The sequence below is a fragment of the Pongo pygmaeus genome, chromosome 8 (genome assembly GCF_028885625.2).
Source record: "Pongo pygmaeus isolate AG05252 chromosome 8, NHGRI_mPonPyg2-v2.0_pri, whole genome shotgun sequence".
Taxonomy (NCBI): Eukaryota; Metazoa; Chordata; class Mammalia; order Primates; family Hominidae; genus Pongo; species Pongo pygmaeus.
This window is the reverse complement of record NC_072381.2, coordinates 92,874,537-92,896,172: the sequence shown is the minus strand read 5'-3', so window position 1 is coordinate 92,896,172 and position 21,636 is coordinate 92,874,537. Positions and strand designations below refer to the sequence as shown.

Here is a 21,636-nt window from a genome sequence, read left to right as displayed (position 1 = left end):
ATGTCTCAGCTGGTTCTCAGTATTCTTGTGGCAGAGTATTTCCTCCTTATAAGTGGAATGAATTTAGCTTATTAGACCCTTGCAGATTTTTGAGTACCTGACTTACAGATTTTTAATAGTAGATAGTTGACTATTAAATTCCTTTTTCCAGTTTCATAGCAGTTTATTTCATTACTGCTTGGAAAAGTCTTTACTCATGTTAATATATGATTTTAACTTATTTATGTATAATTATCAGATTAACATTTGCCATTTTGGGAGGGTTCTTTTTACTTTAGTGAGTGTACATTTGTAGTAAAATTCATGTTGACCTTAACTTTTGCCAGGTTACTTGGAGTGATATAGCAGGTTTAGATGATGTCATTACGGATCTGAAAGACACAGTCATCTTACCTATCAAAAAGAAACATTTGTTTGAGAATTCCAGGCTTCTGCAGCCTCCAAAAGGTATGGTTAAGGTATATATTCGCCTAAAGCATTAAAATCCTAGAAAACATTGAAACTTTCTGCCATTGTAGAACTAGTTTTTGTGAAATCAAATTCTCAAGAGGATGCTGAGATCTAGGTGAACAGTTTCTTAAAATAATTGCTCATTCTTCAGCTTCTGAAATTGAGATAAACTTTTCCCCTGTATTTACATGTTAGAATACTTGTTAAAATATCTCCTTCAATTTCTTTTCTCTTACTTCCAAGTAAATTAAAATTTGGAAAATCAAGATTAAAGAAAGATTCAAAGTCATAATACAAGTTTTTTGTTTTGTTTTGTTTTGTTTTGTTTTCAAGCCAAGACATTTTTTTCTTGTTTCACAGCTCCAATGATCTTATTTTTAGAATGTAATGATTCTTTTTCAGGAAATATTTATCTGCAGATGAACTAGAAATTAAATATTTAACTTTGATGGAGACGTTTGCTTATTCAAAATCACTTTGAAAGTCTTGGAACTCAAGAATTGAATGTGCTCATAACTGCATCATTAAGTGTACTTCTTGTTCATTCAAATATTTCTTTTTTTTTCTTTTCTCTCTTTTGTTTTCTTTTTGAGATGGGGTCTCACTGTGTCACCCAAGTTGAAATGCAGTGGCATGATCTTGGCTCACTGCAACTTCTGCCTCCCAGGCTCAAGTGATCCTCCCACCTGAGCCTCCTGAGTAGCTGGGACCACAGGCATGTGCCAGCACGCCTGGCTCTTTTTTTGTATTTTTGGTAATGATGGTGTTTCACCATGTTGCTCAGGCTGGTCTTGAACTCCTGAGTTCAAGTTCTTCACCTTCGTTGGCCTCCCAGAGTGCTGGGATTACAGGCATGAGCCATCGTGCCCAGCTAGTGCAAATATTTCTGTCATGCTTAAGGCTTGTTAAAGGTGATTCGGATGGAGTGTACATAATTTACAGTGAGAGATATATGTGTGTGTTACTAGGCATTCAGATCCAAATTTCACGAGATAGCTTATTTTCATCTAGCAGAAGCTTTTATCTAATGTATTGCCAAAACTATATGGGTTTGATATGTTGTTAGTCAAGACTTAACTCAAATTATTAGTCACATTGATTTTTCAAAAAAGTGGATCTTTAAAAATATCAAAATAGCATTATGTATGTTTAAATTATAATGCTTATAATCTTTCTAAATTTGCAGCTATATCAATAAAGTGCATTAATTTACATATCAAAGGTAACTGAAGCCTGTACCTGTGCATTTTTATGAACTACATAATTTTTGTTTCTGGTAAGTGGAGGATGACAGTTAACAGCAAAAATGACATGTTCTTTTATTATTAAAACAACAAAGCTATTAGGTATTTCTTTTTGTTTTCTGAAATAACAACACTGCTTATAGTTTTTCCTAACAAAACACTGTTTATTGTGATTTCCCCCCCGCCCCCAAAAAAACTTTGAATGATTATTTAAGCCCAGATCAAAAATGTATGGCCATAGTTGGATTATTTAGTTAAGTCTTTACTACCCTCTTCCAGGTTATTTGTAGTCTGAACAAAAAATGACTTTTCTGCATTTTTAGTTCTCAATTTGACAATGCTAGTGAATTTAGGAAAGTAAAATACCCTTTATATGCTGTTGGAGAAAGCTTCTTTTTTTATCAGTGTTATCTTAGACCAGGTAATTGGGTGATTTCTCCAGCTGGACTTGGTTTAAAGACCCATTTAGCAGAGTGGATACCAAATTATGCAGGGAATACTTCAAAAGTTATATGTAAATTCGCTTCTTATTTGAAAGCATTGTCCAATTTAAAAGTTACATTAATATTTTCTGATTATATAAAGTTTTGCTATATGAACTTTTTCACCTTTATGTCTTTGGACAATTTTTAATTAAGAATAACAGTTTTGAAGATCATTAATTTACTTTTTGACCCTCAAGATAAATTGGATATTGGTGTATAGAAACAGAGTGTAAAATCAGATGCATCCTTATTTGTTCCATTTTGGGACTGGAACTAGGTTACCTAGGTTAGAGTTATTGACAGTTTTATGTTATCCTTAGACAGTTTATTGCTATCTGAGCTGAAAGTGATCACTGCTTCACATAGACTACAAAAAGATAATTGGAGAGTGACTGCAGTATCCATGTACTGCATGAGGTCATATGTAACTATTGTGTATAGATATAAAGTTGAAGCTAATGCACACCATGATGCCGCTAATTGGTGACACGGAAATGGGGGCACACATAAGATATTGATGGTTATATTAAAAAAGTGATTTTTTCCCTCAAACGTCTAAAAATTTACAACAGTTGAAATTCCAACAAAACCCATCTGAATACTGTATGGCTTCCTCTGTAAACTTTCTGAATTCTGTATTGTTATTTTGGTATATAAATTTTATTATATTTGTGAATGTTATACTTCATGTTTTGGTGCATTCTTTAAATTGTGAATAACCTAAGGAAAAAAATAATTTTAAAAATAGATTTTCTGTTATAAAGACCCATATTCTTCTCAAGTACTTTATATTTAAGTAGATTTAATTTATATAGATGTGTATTTTTGCACCATTTGGACAAATTTTATATTAAAGCCAATAAACAGTTGTCCAAAAAAGAAAAATAGTCACTAATAAGGTGGAATATTTGTCACAAATGAGGATTATCTCAAATTTAGATTTGTTTATCCCAATACTTTTTTTCTTCCTTATCCTTTTTTTTGGAGACAGAGTCTTACTCTCTCACCAGGCTGGAGTGTGTAACCATAGCCCACTGCTGCAGCCTCCTGGGCTCAAATGATCCTCCTGCCTCTGGGTCCTGAGTAGCTGGAACTGCAAGGCATGTACCACCATGCCTGCCTAATGTTTTAATTTTTTGTAGAGACGGGATCTCACTTTGTGGCCCAGGCTGGTCTTGAATTCCTGGCCTCGTTATCCTCCTGCCTCGGTATCCCAAAGTGTTGAGATTACAGGTGTGAACCACTGTGCCCAGCCTCTTCCTAAATCTTTTATTTGCATATAGCACTTACTAAGTAAAGCCATTACCAAAAACATCCATCTTAAAAAGGGGTTTAAATTTTTAAGCCTCTATAAAGCTTAAGATAATACACACAGTTTTTATTTGTTGAAGTTGGTTATAAAAGTATCAGATTAAGCTCAAAGAACTAATTTAAAGATTGCAAAGCTAATAATAAAAGTCAAATGCCTCACATTCATTGCAGTACTCATTTGTCATCCATCATAATTATTATCACTGTGGAGACCATTTTAGGAAAGTATATAGAAAAGGTGCCACTCTAAATAATGTTATCTCTAGACTCACTGATAATTTGTCAGACAAGCCAATGTGAATTTTAGTGTAACTTTTTTGTTTTTTTGAGATTGAGTCTCGCCCTGTTGGCCACGCTGGAGTGCAATGGCGCGATCTCAGCTCACTGCAACCTCTGCCTCCCGGGTTTAAGAGATTCTTCTAACTCAGCCTCCCGAGTAGCTGGGATTACAGGCATGTACCACCATGCCTGTCTAATTTTTTATATTTTAGTAGAGTCGGGGTTTCACCGTGTTAGCCAGGATGGTCTCAATCTCCTCACCTCGTGATCTGCCCACCTCGCCCTCCCAAAGTGCTGGGATTACAGGCATGAGCCACAGGAATGGGGATAAAGCAGTTTACTGAATAACTATAAGGCTAACACTTATGTAACTACTACCCAGGTCAAGAAGGGAATATTGACAGCTTGTGTACCTTCTCTGTTATAGCCTGTCCCCAGAAAGTTAGGATAGCCAAAAGCTTTCTTTGCATATTAAATCTTTAGGCACTCCAGACACTCGTAACTGCTCAGTTAATAACACTAATTATAATCCTTGAAGAGGAAAAACTTAATCCTGCTAAGAAGTAACAAAACCGAACTACTAGAAGGGAAATATTCCAAGTGATAGATGAATAATTTGAATCAAACACAACATTCTAAAAGCACTGAATATGTTTATGAAGTGGTAGAGTAGCTACAAAGTCAACAAAATATGGAGGCTTTTGCATAAATACTTTGTTTTAAAAACCCTGAAATTTAATTTAGTTTTTAAGAAAGTACCAAGTGTAACAATATAAAAACCCAGAGATTTAAGTAACGTGTATGAAAGTTTTATAATGGATATGCATTCTATATTAAATTATGTGATCAAAATGATGAAATTAATAATTCCAAGTATCTGCAAACAGGTGGTTTTAGATTACTATTCTTTATTGTTTCATATGAGCCATCCAAAAGAAAAGTGTCAGTAGAAGATTCAAATTATAACTGACTTAACCAAATTTTAAGCACCTAAGTGAACTTAATTAAAATTTGCAGAATACTTGAAAATACAATTAACATGTATTAGTAAAGCTTATGGATTTAAATTTAAAAGTCAGCTTTAGAAAAGTTTAGTTTCATATGATTAAACTTGGATTAGTTGCTGTTAGAACTTGAATCTTCAAGAATTATAAAGACCAGTAGAAAATTCTATATATGCTTGAGGAAGAGCTTGAACATTATTTTGAAGTGTTTGATGTGAAAAATAAAATTGCTAGAGTTATGGAATCAGGTGCAGATTTCTTTTTTTTTTTTTTAAATTGAGATATTTTTGGGAAATTTCATACAAAATTATTTTTCCTCTCTTTTTGAATTTTATTTTTATTATATATAAGAAAATTTTGTACTCCTCCAGATCCCTTCCAGTTCACCCTAGCATGCCATCTATACAGATGGCATTTTAAAAAATACTGTTTCATAGGAAAAGTTGAGCTTTGAATTAAGCAAATATTTTGAGAGGTCTGCCTATTACAGTTTTTGTTAGGGCTGTCTGTAGATGGTTTATTTTAATAACCATCTTAGTACTAAGTTAGGTGCCAAATCATGTAGTACTGAGTTTAGTAATTTGGTAAAATTATAATTTTAGTATTATACATTTAGTATTATTATATATTTAATATTATTAAATTTAGAAAATGCTATCTCATTTTAGTTGAGAAACAGTTGATGGTGGTTCCTAAAATGTTCAAGATCCCAACCTCTAGATCCCTTGTATTAAAAGTGTTACCTTAAATGGTATTTAGCAGCAAAATGCTGTTAATGGAGACCATAGGTTAATAATACAGTTTTATTCTTTGGAAATTAAAACAGGAGTGACTGATAATTTGTTTCTTTTAGGAAAAGATTATTTGTTTGGAAAAAGGCACATGTCCTTTGGCTAAAACTTAATCTGTGAGCAACAGCAAAACAGTATTTGCCACTATCTGTTTTGAAGTTGTTTACCTTCTGTAGGCTAATATCAATGCACTATGGTGCTTTCTTTGCTTGTGAAGGTGGAGGGCCTTAGATGATTTTGTTTATCAACTGTTGATAAAGTGGTATGAATTTGGATGTCAAGGTGAGCATTTAAACTGAACCTTTTCATGAAGGGAGAGGGCACAGGATGCTGTAATCCCCAAATACACGCTCTTAACTGACACTGAGCTTAGAACATGGCATCTTCCTTTCTCCTGTCTTACCTACTATAAACAAGATTAAATAAAAGCAGAATTGAATATTGGGAAAGTTTTTTGTGGAAAGAATTAATATTCTATTGATTATCATATAAATTAAAGCAAATATCCCCTTAAAGGTAATAAATAACATATTCATTTCCAGGTGTTCTTCTCTATGGGCCTCCAGGCTGTGGTAAAACGTTGATTGCCAAGGCCACAGCCAAAGAAGCAGGCTGTCGATTTATTAACCTTCAGCCTTCGACACTGACCGATAAGTGGTATGGAGAATCTCAAAAATTGGCTGCTGCTGTCTTCTCCCTTGCCATAAAGCTACAACCATCCATCATCTTTATAGATGAAATAGGTATGCTATGTTTTCTATATGAGTATTTTTAAAGGCCATTTTTAGAGATATTTAGATAACCAGACTTAGTTTTTAACATTAGGCCATGTTAATAAAACAAAGAACATAACCAACATCATAATATGGTATGTATAATTTCTGTGTTGTAGAATGAACCATAGACTATATATTCCCCTACTTGATAGATAGGTTTTTCTGTCTTTTCTCTGTTACAAACAGTATGCAGTGGACATCCATGTACATGTTTTCTCATGTATATATGTTTGCCTGGGACAGATACCTAGAAGTTGAATCATTTGGTTGTGTGATGTATCTGTCTTCAACCTCACTAGGATTACCAGTTCTTTAAAGTTATTATACCTATTTATGTTTTCCTGCTTGGTAGTAAATTTGGGCATCTTTTAGCATGTTGATTAGCCATTTGGGTTTTCTTATTTGTGAATTGTCAATATTTCTTTGGAGTTATTTGTAGTTTTCTTTTGTTGATGTTTATTATGATTACACCTGTTTTGTAGTCTATCATTGTTTCTGATAGTTTTTTTTTTTTTACAGTTTAATATTTGGCTATAGTCAGTATTTTTCCTTTGTGGTTTATACTTTTTGTATCTGGTTTAAAAATACCTTCACTATCCCCATAAATGTTCTCTTTTTAAAAATTATGTATAACATGAGATAGGAATCTAATTTCATTCTTTTCCAAAAAGACAGCAAACTAGACTAACCTTTGCTGTATGTCATGACTTTTATATTAATGGACTCTTGCTATATTTTATGGATCAATATTTTTGTTCTGTTCCTGGTATGATGTATATATAAATATATATAGTTATACTAATACAGTATTATTAGTATTGGGATATATATTTATATAGCTTTATTACTGTAGTTTTGAATTATATTTTATTATAGTTAAATTTAGTATGATAGACTGTGTAAACATGTAGAGAGAAAAATAGATACAGATATGTAGTATAGCTTTGTTTTGGTTACTTGTTTGCTGTATGTATCTTTTCTCATCAATTTACTCGTTAATTTGGTGTTTTGGTGTGCATCTTGAACAGAGGAATATATAGCTAGTTTATTTTGTTGTTTTTTTTTTTAAGACAGCATCTCACTCTGTTACCCAGGCTGGAATGCAGTGGCGTGATCATGGCTCACTGCTGCCTCAACCTCCCCAGGCTCAACTGAAACTTCCACCTCAGCCTCCTGAGTAGCTGGGACCACAGGTGTGTGCTACCACACACCACTAATTTTTGTAGAGTCAGGGTTTCTCCATGTTGCCCAGGATGGTCTAAAACTCTTGGGGCCAAGCAATCTGCCCTGCCTTGGCCTGCCAAAGCATTGGGATTACAGGTGTGATCCATCACACCTGGCCTATTAGCTGTATTGTCTAAAAATTTTAATCTAAGCTTCTCTTTAACTGGGAAGTGTGATTAGTTTGATTTTATTATGATAGCTGAAATAATTCAGATTTCTTTTTTTTTTTTTTTTCCACGCTCTGTCCTGGCTGGATTGCAGTGGCACAATCATGACTCACTGCAGCCTTGACCTCCCCGGCTCAAGTGATCCTCCCACCTCAACCTTCCAAGTAGCTGAGAATACAGGCGTGTGCCACCATGCCCTGCTAATGTTTTAATTTTTTTGTAGAGATGAAGTCTCACTATGTTGCCTGGGTTGGCCCCCAACTCCTGGGGTCCAGTGATCCTCCTGCCTCGGCCTCCTAAAGTGCTGGGATTATAACACCTAGCTGATTTATTTCTGCTATATTATTTTTTGCTTTTAATTTACCAGTCTAGTAGACTTTTTTGCTTTATTCCCTTTTTCTTGCTACAGGTTTCGAAGTTATACATTCTTTTACTTTAGTGAAACGTTTAGAATATCAACTTAAAAGTCAAAGGTAATCTCTACCTTCCTTCCAAATAATTCACAGAGAACTTAGAACTCTTAGGTAATAATAATATCTCATCTCTTACATGTTATTGTGAAACATTTTATTTTTCTTATACCCTCTATATTAATTGCTATTTTATACTGGCATTGCTTGTTTAGTGCCACGTTTGCTACGTTTTTTGCTCACCATTGCTTCTTTGATCTTGTCTTTTCTGGATTTAACTTTGTTTTTACTGAAGTCTTTCAAAGTTCTTTCAGCAAAGGTTGTACAAAGAGTAGATTCTTTCTGTGTGTGAAAATGTGTTAATTCTACTTTCTCTCTTAAATGATACAGAATCACTTTCAGCATCTTAAAGCTACAATTCCATTGCATTCTAATCTTTCTAATCTTGTTGCTTTTGAGAATTCTCCTTATTGCTCTATATTTGTAAGTAATCTATCCTTTCTCTCTAGTTGCTGTTAGATTTTTATGTCATTCTGCTATTTAAGTATGGTTTTTTTCTAGGTCTGTATTTATTTTCATTTAGCCTGCTAAGCCTTATGGTGGTTTATCTGAGGATATATGACTTTCATTAATTCTGGAGGATTTCTCAGCCATTGTATATCTTTGCACGTTGCAATGCTCCCATTAAAGAAAAACAATTCTCAGGCCAGGTGTGGTGGCTCACATCTGTAATCCCAGCACTTGGAGAGGCCAAGGCAGGAGGTTTCCTTGAGTCCAGTAATTTGAGACCAGCCTGGAAAACATGTGAGACCCCATATCTACAAAAAAAATACAAAAATTAGCTGGGTGTGGTAACGCATGCCTCTAGTCTCAGCTACTTGGGAGGCTGAGGTGAGAGGATCACTTGAGCCCAGGAGATTGAGGATATTCAGTGAGCCAAGGTCATGCCACTGCACTGCAGCCTGGGCAACGGAGCAAGACCCCATCTTCAAAAAAAAAAAATTCTTCATCTCTTTCATTTTGAGTCATTTCTACAGTTTGTCATTTAGTTCTGTACCATATTTCATCAATTCTAAGACATACTGTTTTGTTTTTTACATTTTAACATCTTCGAAATTGGGATAGCATGTTACAATTGAGTTGGCAGCATTTTAAGTTTCTTGTTGGTACATAAAATAATGGTACAACTTAAAAATAATTCAATTTTTGAGTAGGTTATAAAAGCAATTCTTTCCTTGGCTATATTTAATCTTTCAACTATTGGGTTTGTTTTTTGTTGATTATATTTGAACTTTAGAAGTTCTGTTTGGTTCTTTATAAAATGTTTCCCTTTTTTTTACTGTAGCTTGTTATTTTAGAATTTCAATCCCTTTTATATCTTTAGAATTTTAAACATACTATTTTTGTATAGTTTTTGAACTGCTCTTTTCTGAAATTCTAATTTTACATTATGTTGACTTTTTTTTAATAGTGGTTTGTTTCCTTGTGTCATTTGTAACATTAGATGGCTTTAGGCTTGTTTTTACATGAGAATTCTTTTTTGCCTAAGAGGATCCAGAGTACTTTTTCTATCCTCAGCTTAGAACTTCAGGGGTCTGATCGTTCAAAACCAATTTTAGATAATTTCTCAGTTTGTGTGTTCCCGGACTGAATGGCGGTACAAATTTAGACTTCATACCTGAAAGAGACTCCCCATGGTCCTAGTTTTTTGTGTAAGGAGGACATTTTTACCCCTCAGAGCCCAGGCAAAGATGGACAAGTTTCCTTGTACAGTGATGAGCAACATTTTTTTTTCTTGTCTACACTTTCTGTGAGTGTTAATCCTTCCAAGCATCTTGGCTTCAGCCTGTATGTGGATGTTAACAACAAAGCAGAACCTTTTGATGCTATATATGTCTATATGCATACCTGCTGTGTATACAAACACAACAGACAGTGGCATAATCACATCAAGGTTTTCCAACTCTTATGTTCAGTTCCACTTTTTTCTGAACTCTGGGATTTTTTTTCTTTGTTTCTTGCAACCTCTTATCTTCATTAACCTTTTCTAAAATACATTAATAGTCTTTATTTTTGATAATGGTTTTAAGTTTGCAGAATTGAGCAGAAATCATATAGAGAGTTCCCATATGCCCCCTAGATATATAGTTTCTCCTAGTATTAATACTAGCATGAGACATTTAATAATGAACCAATATTGATACATTGTAATTAACCAAAGTCCATAGTTTAAGGTTCATTCTTTGTGTTGTACAGTTCTTTGGGCTTTGACAAAGCATAATGTTTTTTATTTATCATTACAGTCTCATACACAATAGTATCAAATATTTGTCCTTCCCTTTTCCTCCCAAACTGCTAGCATCCACTGATCTTTTTTTACTGTCTCTATGGTTTTACCTTTTCTGTAATGGTACAGTTGGAATCATACAATATGTAATCTTTTCAGACTGGCTTCTTTCCCTTAGCAATATGCATTTAAGTTTCCTCCACATCTTTTCATGATTTGATAGCTTATTTTTATTGCTAAATAATATTCTATTATGTAGATGTACCACAGTTAGTTTTTCCATTCGTCTGTTAAAATGACACCTTGTTTTGGGCAATTAGGAGTAATGCTGCTGACAGCATCATGTGTAGGTTTTCCTGTGGACACAGGTTGCATCTCAACTGGGTAAAATACCTAGGAGTACCACAGCTTGATCACATGGTAAAACAATGTTTAGTTTTGTAAGACACTAGCAAACTGTCTTCCAAAGTGGCTGTACCATTTTGCATTTCCACCAGCAATAACTGAGGTTCCTGTTGCTATACATCTTCTCTAGCATTTGGTTTTATTAATTTTGGGGATTTTAGCTATTGTAATAGGTATATAGGTATCTAATAGTTTCCCATTTTTAAAATTTGCATTTTCGTAATGACATGATATTGAACATTGTTTCATATGCTTATTTGTCATCTGTGTATCTTTGTTGAGGTGTCTGTTCAAACCTTTTGCCCATTTTGAAACAATTGTAATATTTTTTATTGTTTGATTTTTTAATTTTTTATTAATACATAATAATTGTACATATGTATGAGGTACCTAGGCAATGAGCAAATCAGGCTAATTGGAATATCCATCCCTCAAGGATTTATCATTTATTTGTGTTGGGAACAATTAGGTTATTATCTTATTGTTGAACTTTAAGAGTTCTTTTTATATTTTGGGTACAAGTCCTTTACCAGGTATGTGTTTGCAAATATTATTTGCCAGTCTGTGGCTTGTCATTTCATTTCCTTTCACATAGCAAGAATTTTATTTTATTTATTTTGTTTTATTTTATTTTATATATTTTTTGAGACAGAGTTTCACTCTTGTTGCCCAGGCTGGAGTGCAGTGGCGCTATCTCAGCTCACTGCAACCTCTGTCTCCTGGATTCAAGTGAGTCTTCTGCCCCAGCTTCCCAAGTAGCTAGGATTATAGGCATTTGCCACCATGCCCAGCCAATTTTGTACTTTTAGTAGAGATGAGGTTTCACCATGTTGATCAGGCTGGTCTCAAACTCCTGACCTCAAGTGATCCACCCACCTCGGCCTCCCAAAGTGCCACCGTGCCCAGCCAGGAATTTTAAGTCCAGCTTACACATTTATTTTTGATGGATCATGCTTTTGGTGTTAGACATAAAAGTTAATCGAGTCCAAGGTCACCTAGATTTTCTTCTATATTATTTCCTAGAAGTTTTATAATTTTGTGTTTTACGTGTATATTCGTGATCCATTTTGTGTTTTTTGTGAACATTAGTCTGTGTTGGTCCGTTTTTTTGCCTATGAATGTCCAATTGCTCCAGCACCATTGGTCAGATGTGCATTTACTTTTTAAAAAAAAAAATCTATCCAATTTTTTGTGTTTGCAGATACAGATTGAACATATGTAATCCAAAAATCCAAGATACAAAGTACTCCAAAATTCAAAAGTTTTTGAGCACCAACATAATGCCACAAGTGGAAAACTTTCATGCCTGACCTCATGTAACAGATTGTGGTCAATTTGTTTCATGCACAAAATTATGTAAAATACTGTATTAAATTACCTTCATTCTATGTGTATAAGGTATATATGAAACATAAATGAATTTCATATCTGGACTTGGGTTGTATCCCCAAGATATCATATCATTATGTATATGCAAATATTCCAAAATCTGAAATTTGAAACACTTCTGGTCCTCAGCATCTTGGATAAGGGAGGGATACTCAACCTGTGTCATTTTCTATTTTTTGATCATTCCAAGTCCTTATATTTATAGTATGTTTCTTCTAAGCAAGCATATAGTTGTTTTAAAAAAATTTTTTTTTGAATAGAGGAGGGGTTTTGCCATGTTGCCCAGCCTGGTCTCGAACCCCTGGCTTGAGTCATCTGCCTGCCCTGAGTTTTTTTTTTTTTTTTTTTAATTCTAATATCTTAGTCATGTATTTGGGGACTTTAATCCACTCACACTTAATTTAATGATTGATGTAGTTATTTATACACATCTAGCATTTTAAATTTTTCATATTATTTTAAGTAACCATCTTGCCAAAACCACTTATTGATAGTGAAGATTAGGAAGATTAAGTAGGCAGTTGAATTTTAAAATTTATCTTTAAAGATTAAGCAGTTTTAAAATGACTGGTTTTTCCACCTTCAGAATAGATGGGTTAGTTTGAATTATAGTCCAATGATAGGACAGATTTTACAAAATTAAACTTTAAATAAATCTAGCATATATGTTTGCCATTGCAGGACTCTCATATGTCATGGTAATGTGTTTTTGCTGGAATTACTTTTTATAAAAAATACTTTTTTTGAAGTGTGGACATAGCACATTACAAGATATTTTTGTGCCACTTGCATGTATAATCGACAAAGTTTGTGTTGTAGTTTCAATGCTAAAATGTAATAGTTATTCAGAAATAAAAGTGATTTATAGGATACAAGACAAAACATTTGAAATGGGGATTGTACTAGAAAATCCTAGATTTATTTTTATTTTTATTTTTTTAATTATTAGGATGTAGCACCTTTCAGTCTTATATTCTAAAATAAAATTGTTTTCCCCTTTTTTTAAAAAAAGCATTTCGTGTTCATTGTAGATAATTTGGAAGACAGAAAATAATTTAAAAGAGAAAGTTAAACTTGTCCTTAAATCCATCCCTGAGCTATAATACAACGTAATTAGCATTTTGGTATATTTCCATAAAAGCTTTTTTTACCTTGTATAACATATGTATGTACATTCCAGCATATATGTTTTAAATCATTTTCTGTCCTACATTTTTCAGCTTAATAGTGTTTTGCTCATTTTTCCATGTCGTTTTTGTTTATTACCAGGAAACTGCATGAGAAAAAAGTATGCAACCCCATAACTAAGAGCACATAGGGTTCAGGTGACCTAGAAAGTTAGAGGCAAAACACACAGGCTTTCATCTGAGATTCCACGTAACTCTTCCAGCCTCTCAGTACTAGATCCTTCATTTTTCTTACATATGTTGTCATGAATGTATTTTTAGAGAAGAAATGAAAATTATGAATGATTGTTTTAATTTGCCTAATAATTTACCAAGTTTATTGTATCAGAATGTCTAAAACACATAGCCCAATTTCTTTGTAATCTTTCATAAAGTTTTCAGCTTTAAAACAATTTTTTTCTTTTCATTTTTCTTAATTGACATAATAATTGCACATATTTATGGGGTACAGAGTGACATTTCAATGATCACTATAGTATATAGTGATCAGACCAGGGTAATTAGAATACCCATCATCTAAAACGTTTATCATTTCAGTATGTTAGGAACATTTGAAATTACATAAAGAGTAAATAAAATAAGGCTAGGCATGGTGGCTCATGCCTATAATCCCAGCACTTTGAGAGGCCAAGGCAGGAGAATCACTTGAGGCCAGGAGTTCAAGACCAGCCTTGGCAACATAGTGAGACCTGTCTCTACAGAAAATAAAAAAAAAATTAGCTAGGCGTGGTGGCACGTACCTGTAGTCCTAGCTACTCGAGAGGCTGAGGCAGGAGGATCACTTAAGCCTGGGAGTTCAAGGTTGCAATGTGCTGTAATTGCGCCATTGCACCCCAGCCTGGGCAACAGAGTGAGACACTGTCTCAAAAAAAAAAAGGGTAAATAATTAATTCTTAATTTCTAAGGTTAAGGACCTTTTACTTCTAGACTCCTTTCTACGAAACCGTTCAAGTTCTGACCATGAAGCTACAGCCATGATGAAAGCCCAGTTTATGAGTCTCTGGGATGGACTGGATACTGATCACAGCTGCCAGGTATTTGAATAAAATCTGCCCTCAACTTGTGTTGGTTTTTTTGTTCTTAATAGAAAATTTGCTGGGCTACTTATTATGCTTTTATACAAACTTTTTTTTCATAATTATTTACACTTATGACTAAGTGATAAGGATCCAAAAGAATATGGTTTGTATAAACTTTATCCAATTTGAGGACTTCATGTTTACCAAAACATTAGTAGATTGCCTAAATGCCTGAAACAGACGCAACAGAAGAGAAGACACCAGAGTAAAGCCTGTCCTTGGAATTTTCAGAACCTACAGTGCTAAGGAGAGGAAGTGACTAGTGTCCGTGGGTATTGTGTACATTTTTTTAAAAAACTGTTTTCTCTTTTCCTCAATTCTTACTTTTGACTTTTACCATAATTCCTTATAGTCTTTACTGTCAATTCTTAGTCACTTCCCTGATTTTCATTTGACAGAGTTCATTAGTAGCTGAAACTGACAACACTTTCTCACTTCCTGTCACCTATGCCTATCTTTAGGATCCCAATTTTATACAAGACAGAGTTGTATCCTAGGCTTTTCCTCTTCCTCCTGTATGGCTGTGAAACCATAGCTTGTTCCCTGTTATGTGACCAAAGAGAAAGCGAGCTTTATTTTTCAGTTTTCCTCTTTAGGTTCCCAGTTTTCATTTAGTTTTTGGCCTCTGAATATTCCATGCTTTCTTGTCAGCTCAGTGGTTTAAAAGAAAGTTAAAAAGAAGTTAATCTGGCATGTTTGTTTTTTCAGCCAGATTGCTGGAAATAAACATCCTAGAACCATTTTCTCTTTTTCTTTTTTTTTTTTTTTTTTTAATGAATCACTTACTTATATCTCATGGAAAAGTTAACAGTGTTCTTTTGTTGTTTTAACTTTAGTATTTTCTCTCTCTCTTTTTTTTTTTCGAAATGGAGTCTCGCTGTGTCGCCCATGCTGGAGTACAGTGGTGTGATGTTGGCTCACTGCAACCTCCGCCTTCCGGGTTCAAGTGATTCTCCTGCTTCAGCCTCCCAAGTAGCTGGGGTTACAGACATGCACCACCATGCCCAGCTAATTTTTGTATTTTTAGTAGAGACTGGGTTTCACTATGTTGGCCAGGCTAGTCTTGAAATCCTGACCTCAACTGATCCACCCACCTCACCCTCCCGAAGTGCTGGGATTATAGGCATGAGCCACTGTGCCCAGCCAACTTTAGTATTTCCTATTTCGTAATCTGTTTTTGCCTTTTTAAAAAAAGTATTATATTTAGAATTCTTTAAAATTCAGTTATTATTTCTTCAATTATTGTTCTCCATGTTTTATCTCCTTCTGTAATTCCAGTTGGATATATGTAGGACCTTATTTCTATTTCATGTTTTGTTTTGTTTTGTTGAGACAGGGTCTCACTCTGTTGCCCAGGTTGGAATGCAGTGGCGTGAACATGGCTCTCACTGCAACCTCAACCTCCTGGGCTCAAGCGATTCTCCTGCCTTAGCACCCCGAGTCTCTGGGACTACAGGTGCATGCCACCACACCTGGCTAATTTAGGTGTTTTTTTTTTTTGTAGAGACAGGGTTTCATTATCTTGCTCAGGCTAGTCTTGAACTCCTGAGCTCAAGCAGTCTGCCCGCTTTGGCCTCCCAAGTTTGGCTGGCATTACAGGCTAAACCACTGTGCCTGGCCTATTTCATGTCTTTTTTAACGTCTCTTTCATATTTTCTGTCTTTCTGTGCTATGTCCTGGATAATTTCTTTTCCTTTCTTCTGGTTGGTTCATTTGAAGCTGTTCTACTATCTGACTCTTTCATTGAGCTTATTATTTCAAGTATTATATTTTTCAGTTTTAGAAATTCTTAGATTTTTTTTCAAATCTACCAGGTCAGTTTTGATAGGTTCTTGCTTATTACTCATGTTTCTAATTGGATTAGAAAATCAGAACCCTGGCATCAACAAGCTGTGTAACCTTGGCCAAATTTTATAATCACTCTGTATCTGTATAGAGGGAATAATATCTATAAAAAGGGAGGAATAGTACCTACCTCAGAACTGTTATGAGGAATTAATCTGAGTTAAGTACATAGGCTTTACCTCCAGCCTTAGCTTAATTCGTTTACTTCTTTGCAAAATTGTAGATTAATTTATTTGAGTCTTTTAAATATTGTCTTTTTGTGGCCAGAGGGTTTAAGGATCCCTTAAGCCCACCGCATTAGCATAAGTCAAAAGTCTGAACAACAACATTCTCAAGAAGAAAATTAAGCCACATGTCCTCCAGATTCTACATTATGTTTGTGAAAGTGTAGTTTTATTATGAGAAAAACAGCCTTTAGCTTTTGTTGAATGATTAGAGAAAAAACATAACATAGATAAATTTAGGTAACATTAATAGAAACATTTTTCATTAATAATTGGTTTTGATAAATCTATGCAGTTTATCAATGGGACTCATGTACAGGTTACCAAAAACTAATTATTCTCCCTGAGAAATAATACTTAAAGCACTTAGACAACTGGAAAGTTAGCCCATGTAAGAGAAAATATCTTAATATTTTGTACCCTGTCAGAGCATAGTGTTCAACTATTTTCAGCAGGAGATATAGCGGCAATTGGATGAAGTATTCTCCAGAGCCACTTTATCTGTAGCTCCACAGTATGATTCTGGTACAGCATAACTTAAAACAGTTTTCAGAACCAAAATTCCTTATTGCACTAATAGCAATTACTGTTTTCATTATGATGAGTTTTGATTTGAGAGAGCAAATGAAGATGCTGCTTTTTTATTAAATTGCAGTCACTTTTTAACCTTTATTGTATTTTGGGGGGGGTTAAAGTTGATATTATTAATTTTGAGTAATAGTTTCAGACATATTCTACTTTCATATGAACCAGTCAGCTCTTCTCTAGAACTGTCTTTTCTATGATTATGAAGAGAGCCCAGTACCCTAGCTAGCTTTCTTGTAATATGGTCACCAAGGAAATAGAAATAGAGAAAGGCTCAATGAAACCCGTCACTGTTTCTGGAAACCTTAGTAACTGATGTCATATTCTTCATCTTGAGAGACATGAGACATAAAAGATAGTGTTTTAGGGTATTCATTGATGAAGTTAAAGTTTTGGGATGTAAATTTAGGTCTGATTATTTTAAATGTGAAATGATAAAATTATCTTCATGTTTTGTTTTAAAGAGTTTTTTTTAAACTTTTATTTTAAATTCAGGGGTATATGTGCAGGTTTGTTACATGGATAAATTTGTGTCTTGGGGAGTTCGTTGTACAGATTATTTCATACCCAGGTATTAAGCCTACTATCCATTAGTTATTTTTCCTGATCCTCTCCCTCCTCCAGATGAAGCTGGAGGCCATGATTCTTAGCAAATGAATGCAGGAACAGAAAATAAAGATTTTTTAAAAGTTTGAACAACTAACACCTAAAAGGAGCATTGATTTTGTTTCTTAAGTAGTAAAAAATTACTGTCACTTCCTGTTTTAAATTTTAGCTCATTTGTATTGAATTAATATATATGAAAAGGTTCTCTGCTTTTGCTGCTTAAAATTACCCCTTAGAATTTGCTTCTTTATGTGAAACTACACGTGATTTCAATCACTTTTGCTTTTTCATCATCAGTATCTGTTATACATACTCAATAGGCCATGTTTTACTAGTTTTATTTGGATTCCTTGATTCTATTTTTTAGTATTCCATCCTCTATACTGGCTTTTAAATTTTGTTTTGCTTTGTCCTACGTTTCTTCAAATGCTGCCCATTTCCCTTTTTTCCCTCCCCCAAATATTGACTTAACCACAGTGCCTTTTGTGATTTTTTTTTACTTATACTCATTCATTATCTTATGCTTTTAGTTCATTCACCCACTTTTAAGATTTGTTTGTTTTAAATTTGGAAGAAATTTTTTCTTTTTTATTAATTTTATTGAGTTGTAGAAAGTCAGTAAAGAGGCTGGGCGTGGTTTTTCACATCTGTAATCCCAGCACTTTGGAAGGCTGAGGGGGGAGGATCGCTTGAGCCCAGAAGTTTCAGACCAGCATAGGCAACATAGTGAGACCTTGTCTCTACTAAAGACGGAAAAATCAGCTAGGCACAGTGGCATGTGCCTGTAGTCCCAGCTACTTTCTGTCTTCAAAAAAAAAAAAAAAAGAAAAAGAAAGAAAATAAAGAAAAATAGATATGAGCATTAATATTTTGATTTTAGGACCACTTAACACAAATACAAACTTGCATTATGTTGTGTTGTGGAACTAACATTTTTCAAATTTGTGTTTATATTTTCTTCCTCTAGGTGGCAAACTCTCACAGTTAATTGAAAGTAATTGGGCTCTGAGGCTCCTGAATGTCATTCAATGTAGAGTAGAAGTAGAATATAAGATTTGGATTATTTCAGAAATGTAAAACCTCTTAGGGAGAAATAAGGTAATGTTAGAGAAATGTGTTTCCATGGAATACCAATAAATTTCACTTTGGATGGCAGATGTGTATTGTTACTGGGTTATACTGAAGTATCAACAGCAAAGGTAATATTGATGTCCTTCAGAAATTAACTTGTTTTATATATCTTTGTTTTTATTCATGTTTATTTTTAAAGTTCCTTTTTTTTTTTTAAATCTCTACATCCTTTATAAATAAGTGACATAGACCCAGAGGTTGGCAGGGCTGCCAGCATTTTTAAAAAGAGTTCTTCCCAGCATTTTGATGTTTGCTTATACTCTGTTATCTTTGTTTAAAGTTGGATTACTTGAGACTTTATTTCGCACTGAGAAGCTATCACCTGCAATGCTGATAGTACCATGAGATGATGATGTGAAATACAGAGAAAAAGTACACAGTATCTATTACAGTTACCAGAATCTTCAGACTTATTAAGGGGAAATGATTCTCTCCATAATATTATTATTTAAGGACTTGAATTATCCCCCTATACTCCCAAACTGTATACCCAAGCTATAACATAATGGCTTTTAGTCATTCAACATGTATTCATTAAGCAATCATAGTTTGCAAAATACAATAGTTTTTTAAAAGCAAATTTTAGTAATTCTTCAGTGGCTATTTGCAACTGAACATTACATATTTTAATTACTAGAAAAACATGAAGTGAAATGCATTAGTTTTCCAGTTTTGCTATTATTTGATTTATTTAGGATTAACTTCAATTTATACCTGTAAATAGTTGAATAATAGTGATTTAAAATCAGATTTCTTACAAAGGATTTAGTTAAAATACCACTTAATTTTTAAAACTAAGCCCTAGTAATAACATTCTCAGAGGAGTATAATTGGTAGATTTAATATCTTCTGTTTTCTTTATACACTTAGGTCATAGTAATGGGAGCTACCAATCGTCCTCAGGATCTTGACTCGGCTATAATGAGAAGAATGCCTACAAGATTTCATATCAACCAGCCTGTAGGTGGTCTTGATTGATATTATGAAGAGTTAAATACTCACCTTTTTATAGGTCTTCACCTTTAATTTTAAGAAGGGAATATTTTGTCATATAGGGCTACTTATGACAGGGAAGGAATGGGGCAAACCCTGACAGTAGCTTCTTTGTCCTTTCCACTCTCTTTATTTCTATCCTAAGATTAGTGTTACTTGCTTCTCTTCAAAGTATAGATATACATTTATCTCAAGTTTGCCTGGCTATTTTAGTGATTTACTTTAGGATATAGGAAGTCATCTATACAGGAAAATACATAAGAAAATCTAAATTATAGTTTTGGTTTAGCATAGAATAGAATTGGAGAAATTTCGCTTGAAGAATTGTTCTATTCAGAAGGCGTGGCATGAACAACAACAGGGATTTATTTGATTGAGTATTGGCAGATGTAGTCAGTGCTTCCCTGATAGGATTAATGATTCCAGTAGATATCATAGTTTACCTTAAGAACGCAAATGCTTAGATGGTGTTAAACCAGTTCTGCCTTCTTTCTAGCATTTTTTGTTAGTTAAGAAGTACCCTCTAGTAGATGATTATGACTTACCAGTACACTATAATTTTGGCACAGATCTTGAAATCTTGGATTCTGTCTGCCTTCAGATTGTAAAGGAAAGAAAAAACAGGTTTTACTAGTAGAAAATATGTTCCATACAATCAGCATGTTACATGTGTTGCCATGTAGAGGAACTTACTCTAATTCCATTTATAATCTGGCTAAAAATCATTTGTCCCATTTATATTCTGTAATTTATCAGATTGGTTTTTGGTAGTAAACATGATCTCTGAAAGATTGATGGTTATGGACTCTATAAAATTACTCTGATCAACTCTTTACTATAGCTACAACTCTAATAAAGTGGTTAAGTGTGTGCACATCCTTAGAAAATTTACCCAATGAATCAATGAAAAGATTTTCAAACTTAATTTAGGAGACTATAAAATTTATTTAGTATGACTGATTTTTTTTTTTCTTTGAGACAGAGTCTTGCCTGTCACCCAGGCTGGAGTGCAGTGGCACGATCTTGGCTCACTGCAATCTCTGCCTCCCAGGTTCAAGCAAGCCCGCCTCAGCCTCCCAATAAGCTGGGATTACAGGCTTCCACCACCATGCCCCGCTAATTTTTGTATTATTAGTAGAGACGGGGTTTCACCATGTTGGCCAGGCTGGTCTCGAACTCCTGACCTCAGATCATCTGCCTGCCTCAGCCTCCAAAAGTGGGATTACAGGCGTGAGTCACTGCACCCAGCCTAGTAAGACTAATATTTATTGAGCATTAATATGTGTCAGAGACCTGCTAGGGTCTGGTGAATGGGACATGGGTCTGGTCCTCGAAGAACTCTGTTTTGGAGAGGCAGACACAGAAATAAATAATGTAAAATATGCTTTATGAAGGTATGTTTAAAGAGCTATGAGAGCCTGAGATGTTGATGAAAACTAATATTCTGTCAGGGAAGTCCATGGAATTTACAGAATCCAGCTGGACCTTGAAGGATGGTAGGAATTTGACAGGCAAATGAGACAAGGAAGGGCTTTCCTGCCAGAATGAACAAGTCAAGAATTTGTGGAAGCACTGTTTAATGGTGAGTTCTAAGGGTAGTTTGGTGAGCGCAGCACCAAGGAATATAGATGGAGAGGAGGCTGGAAAGGTAGACTGCTTCTGGGTTTAGGTGAACTTCATATGCTTTGCACAAGAGTTTTGATTTTGTAAGCAAGACATCAGAACACTTTTTTAAAAATTTGTTTACCTAATTGGTTCTGAAGA

At 34.3% G+C, this 21,636-nt stretch overlaps 1 protein-coding gene across 6 annotated transcripts in view; it reads left to right on the top strand.

Moving 5' to 3' along the window:
* Nucleotides 1-21,636, top strand: part of ATAD1 (ATPase family AAA domain containing 1) — a 65,398-nt gene that overhangs the window by 27,800 nt on the left and 15,962 nt on the right. For 5 of the 6 annotated variants that reach the window (XR_008504843.2, XM_054503078.2, XM_063670576.1 and 2 more), the window contains 4 exons: nt 327-447; nt 6,107-6,307; nt 14,337-14,443; nt 19,750-19,839. Coding sequence is in view for 5 of the 6 variants with exons in the window: in XM_054503078.2 (XP_054359053.1) it covers nt 327-447; nt 6,107-6,307; nt 14,337-14,443; nt 19,750-19,839 (519 nt within the window). In the remaining variant the exon portion in view is untranslated. Of the gene's footprint in view, nt 1-326; nt 448-1,636; nt 1,727-6,106; nt 6,308-14,336; nt 14,444-19,749; nt 19,840-21,636 lie in introns of those variants that run through there. The other variant, XM_054503081.2, reaches the window with a different exon arrangement.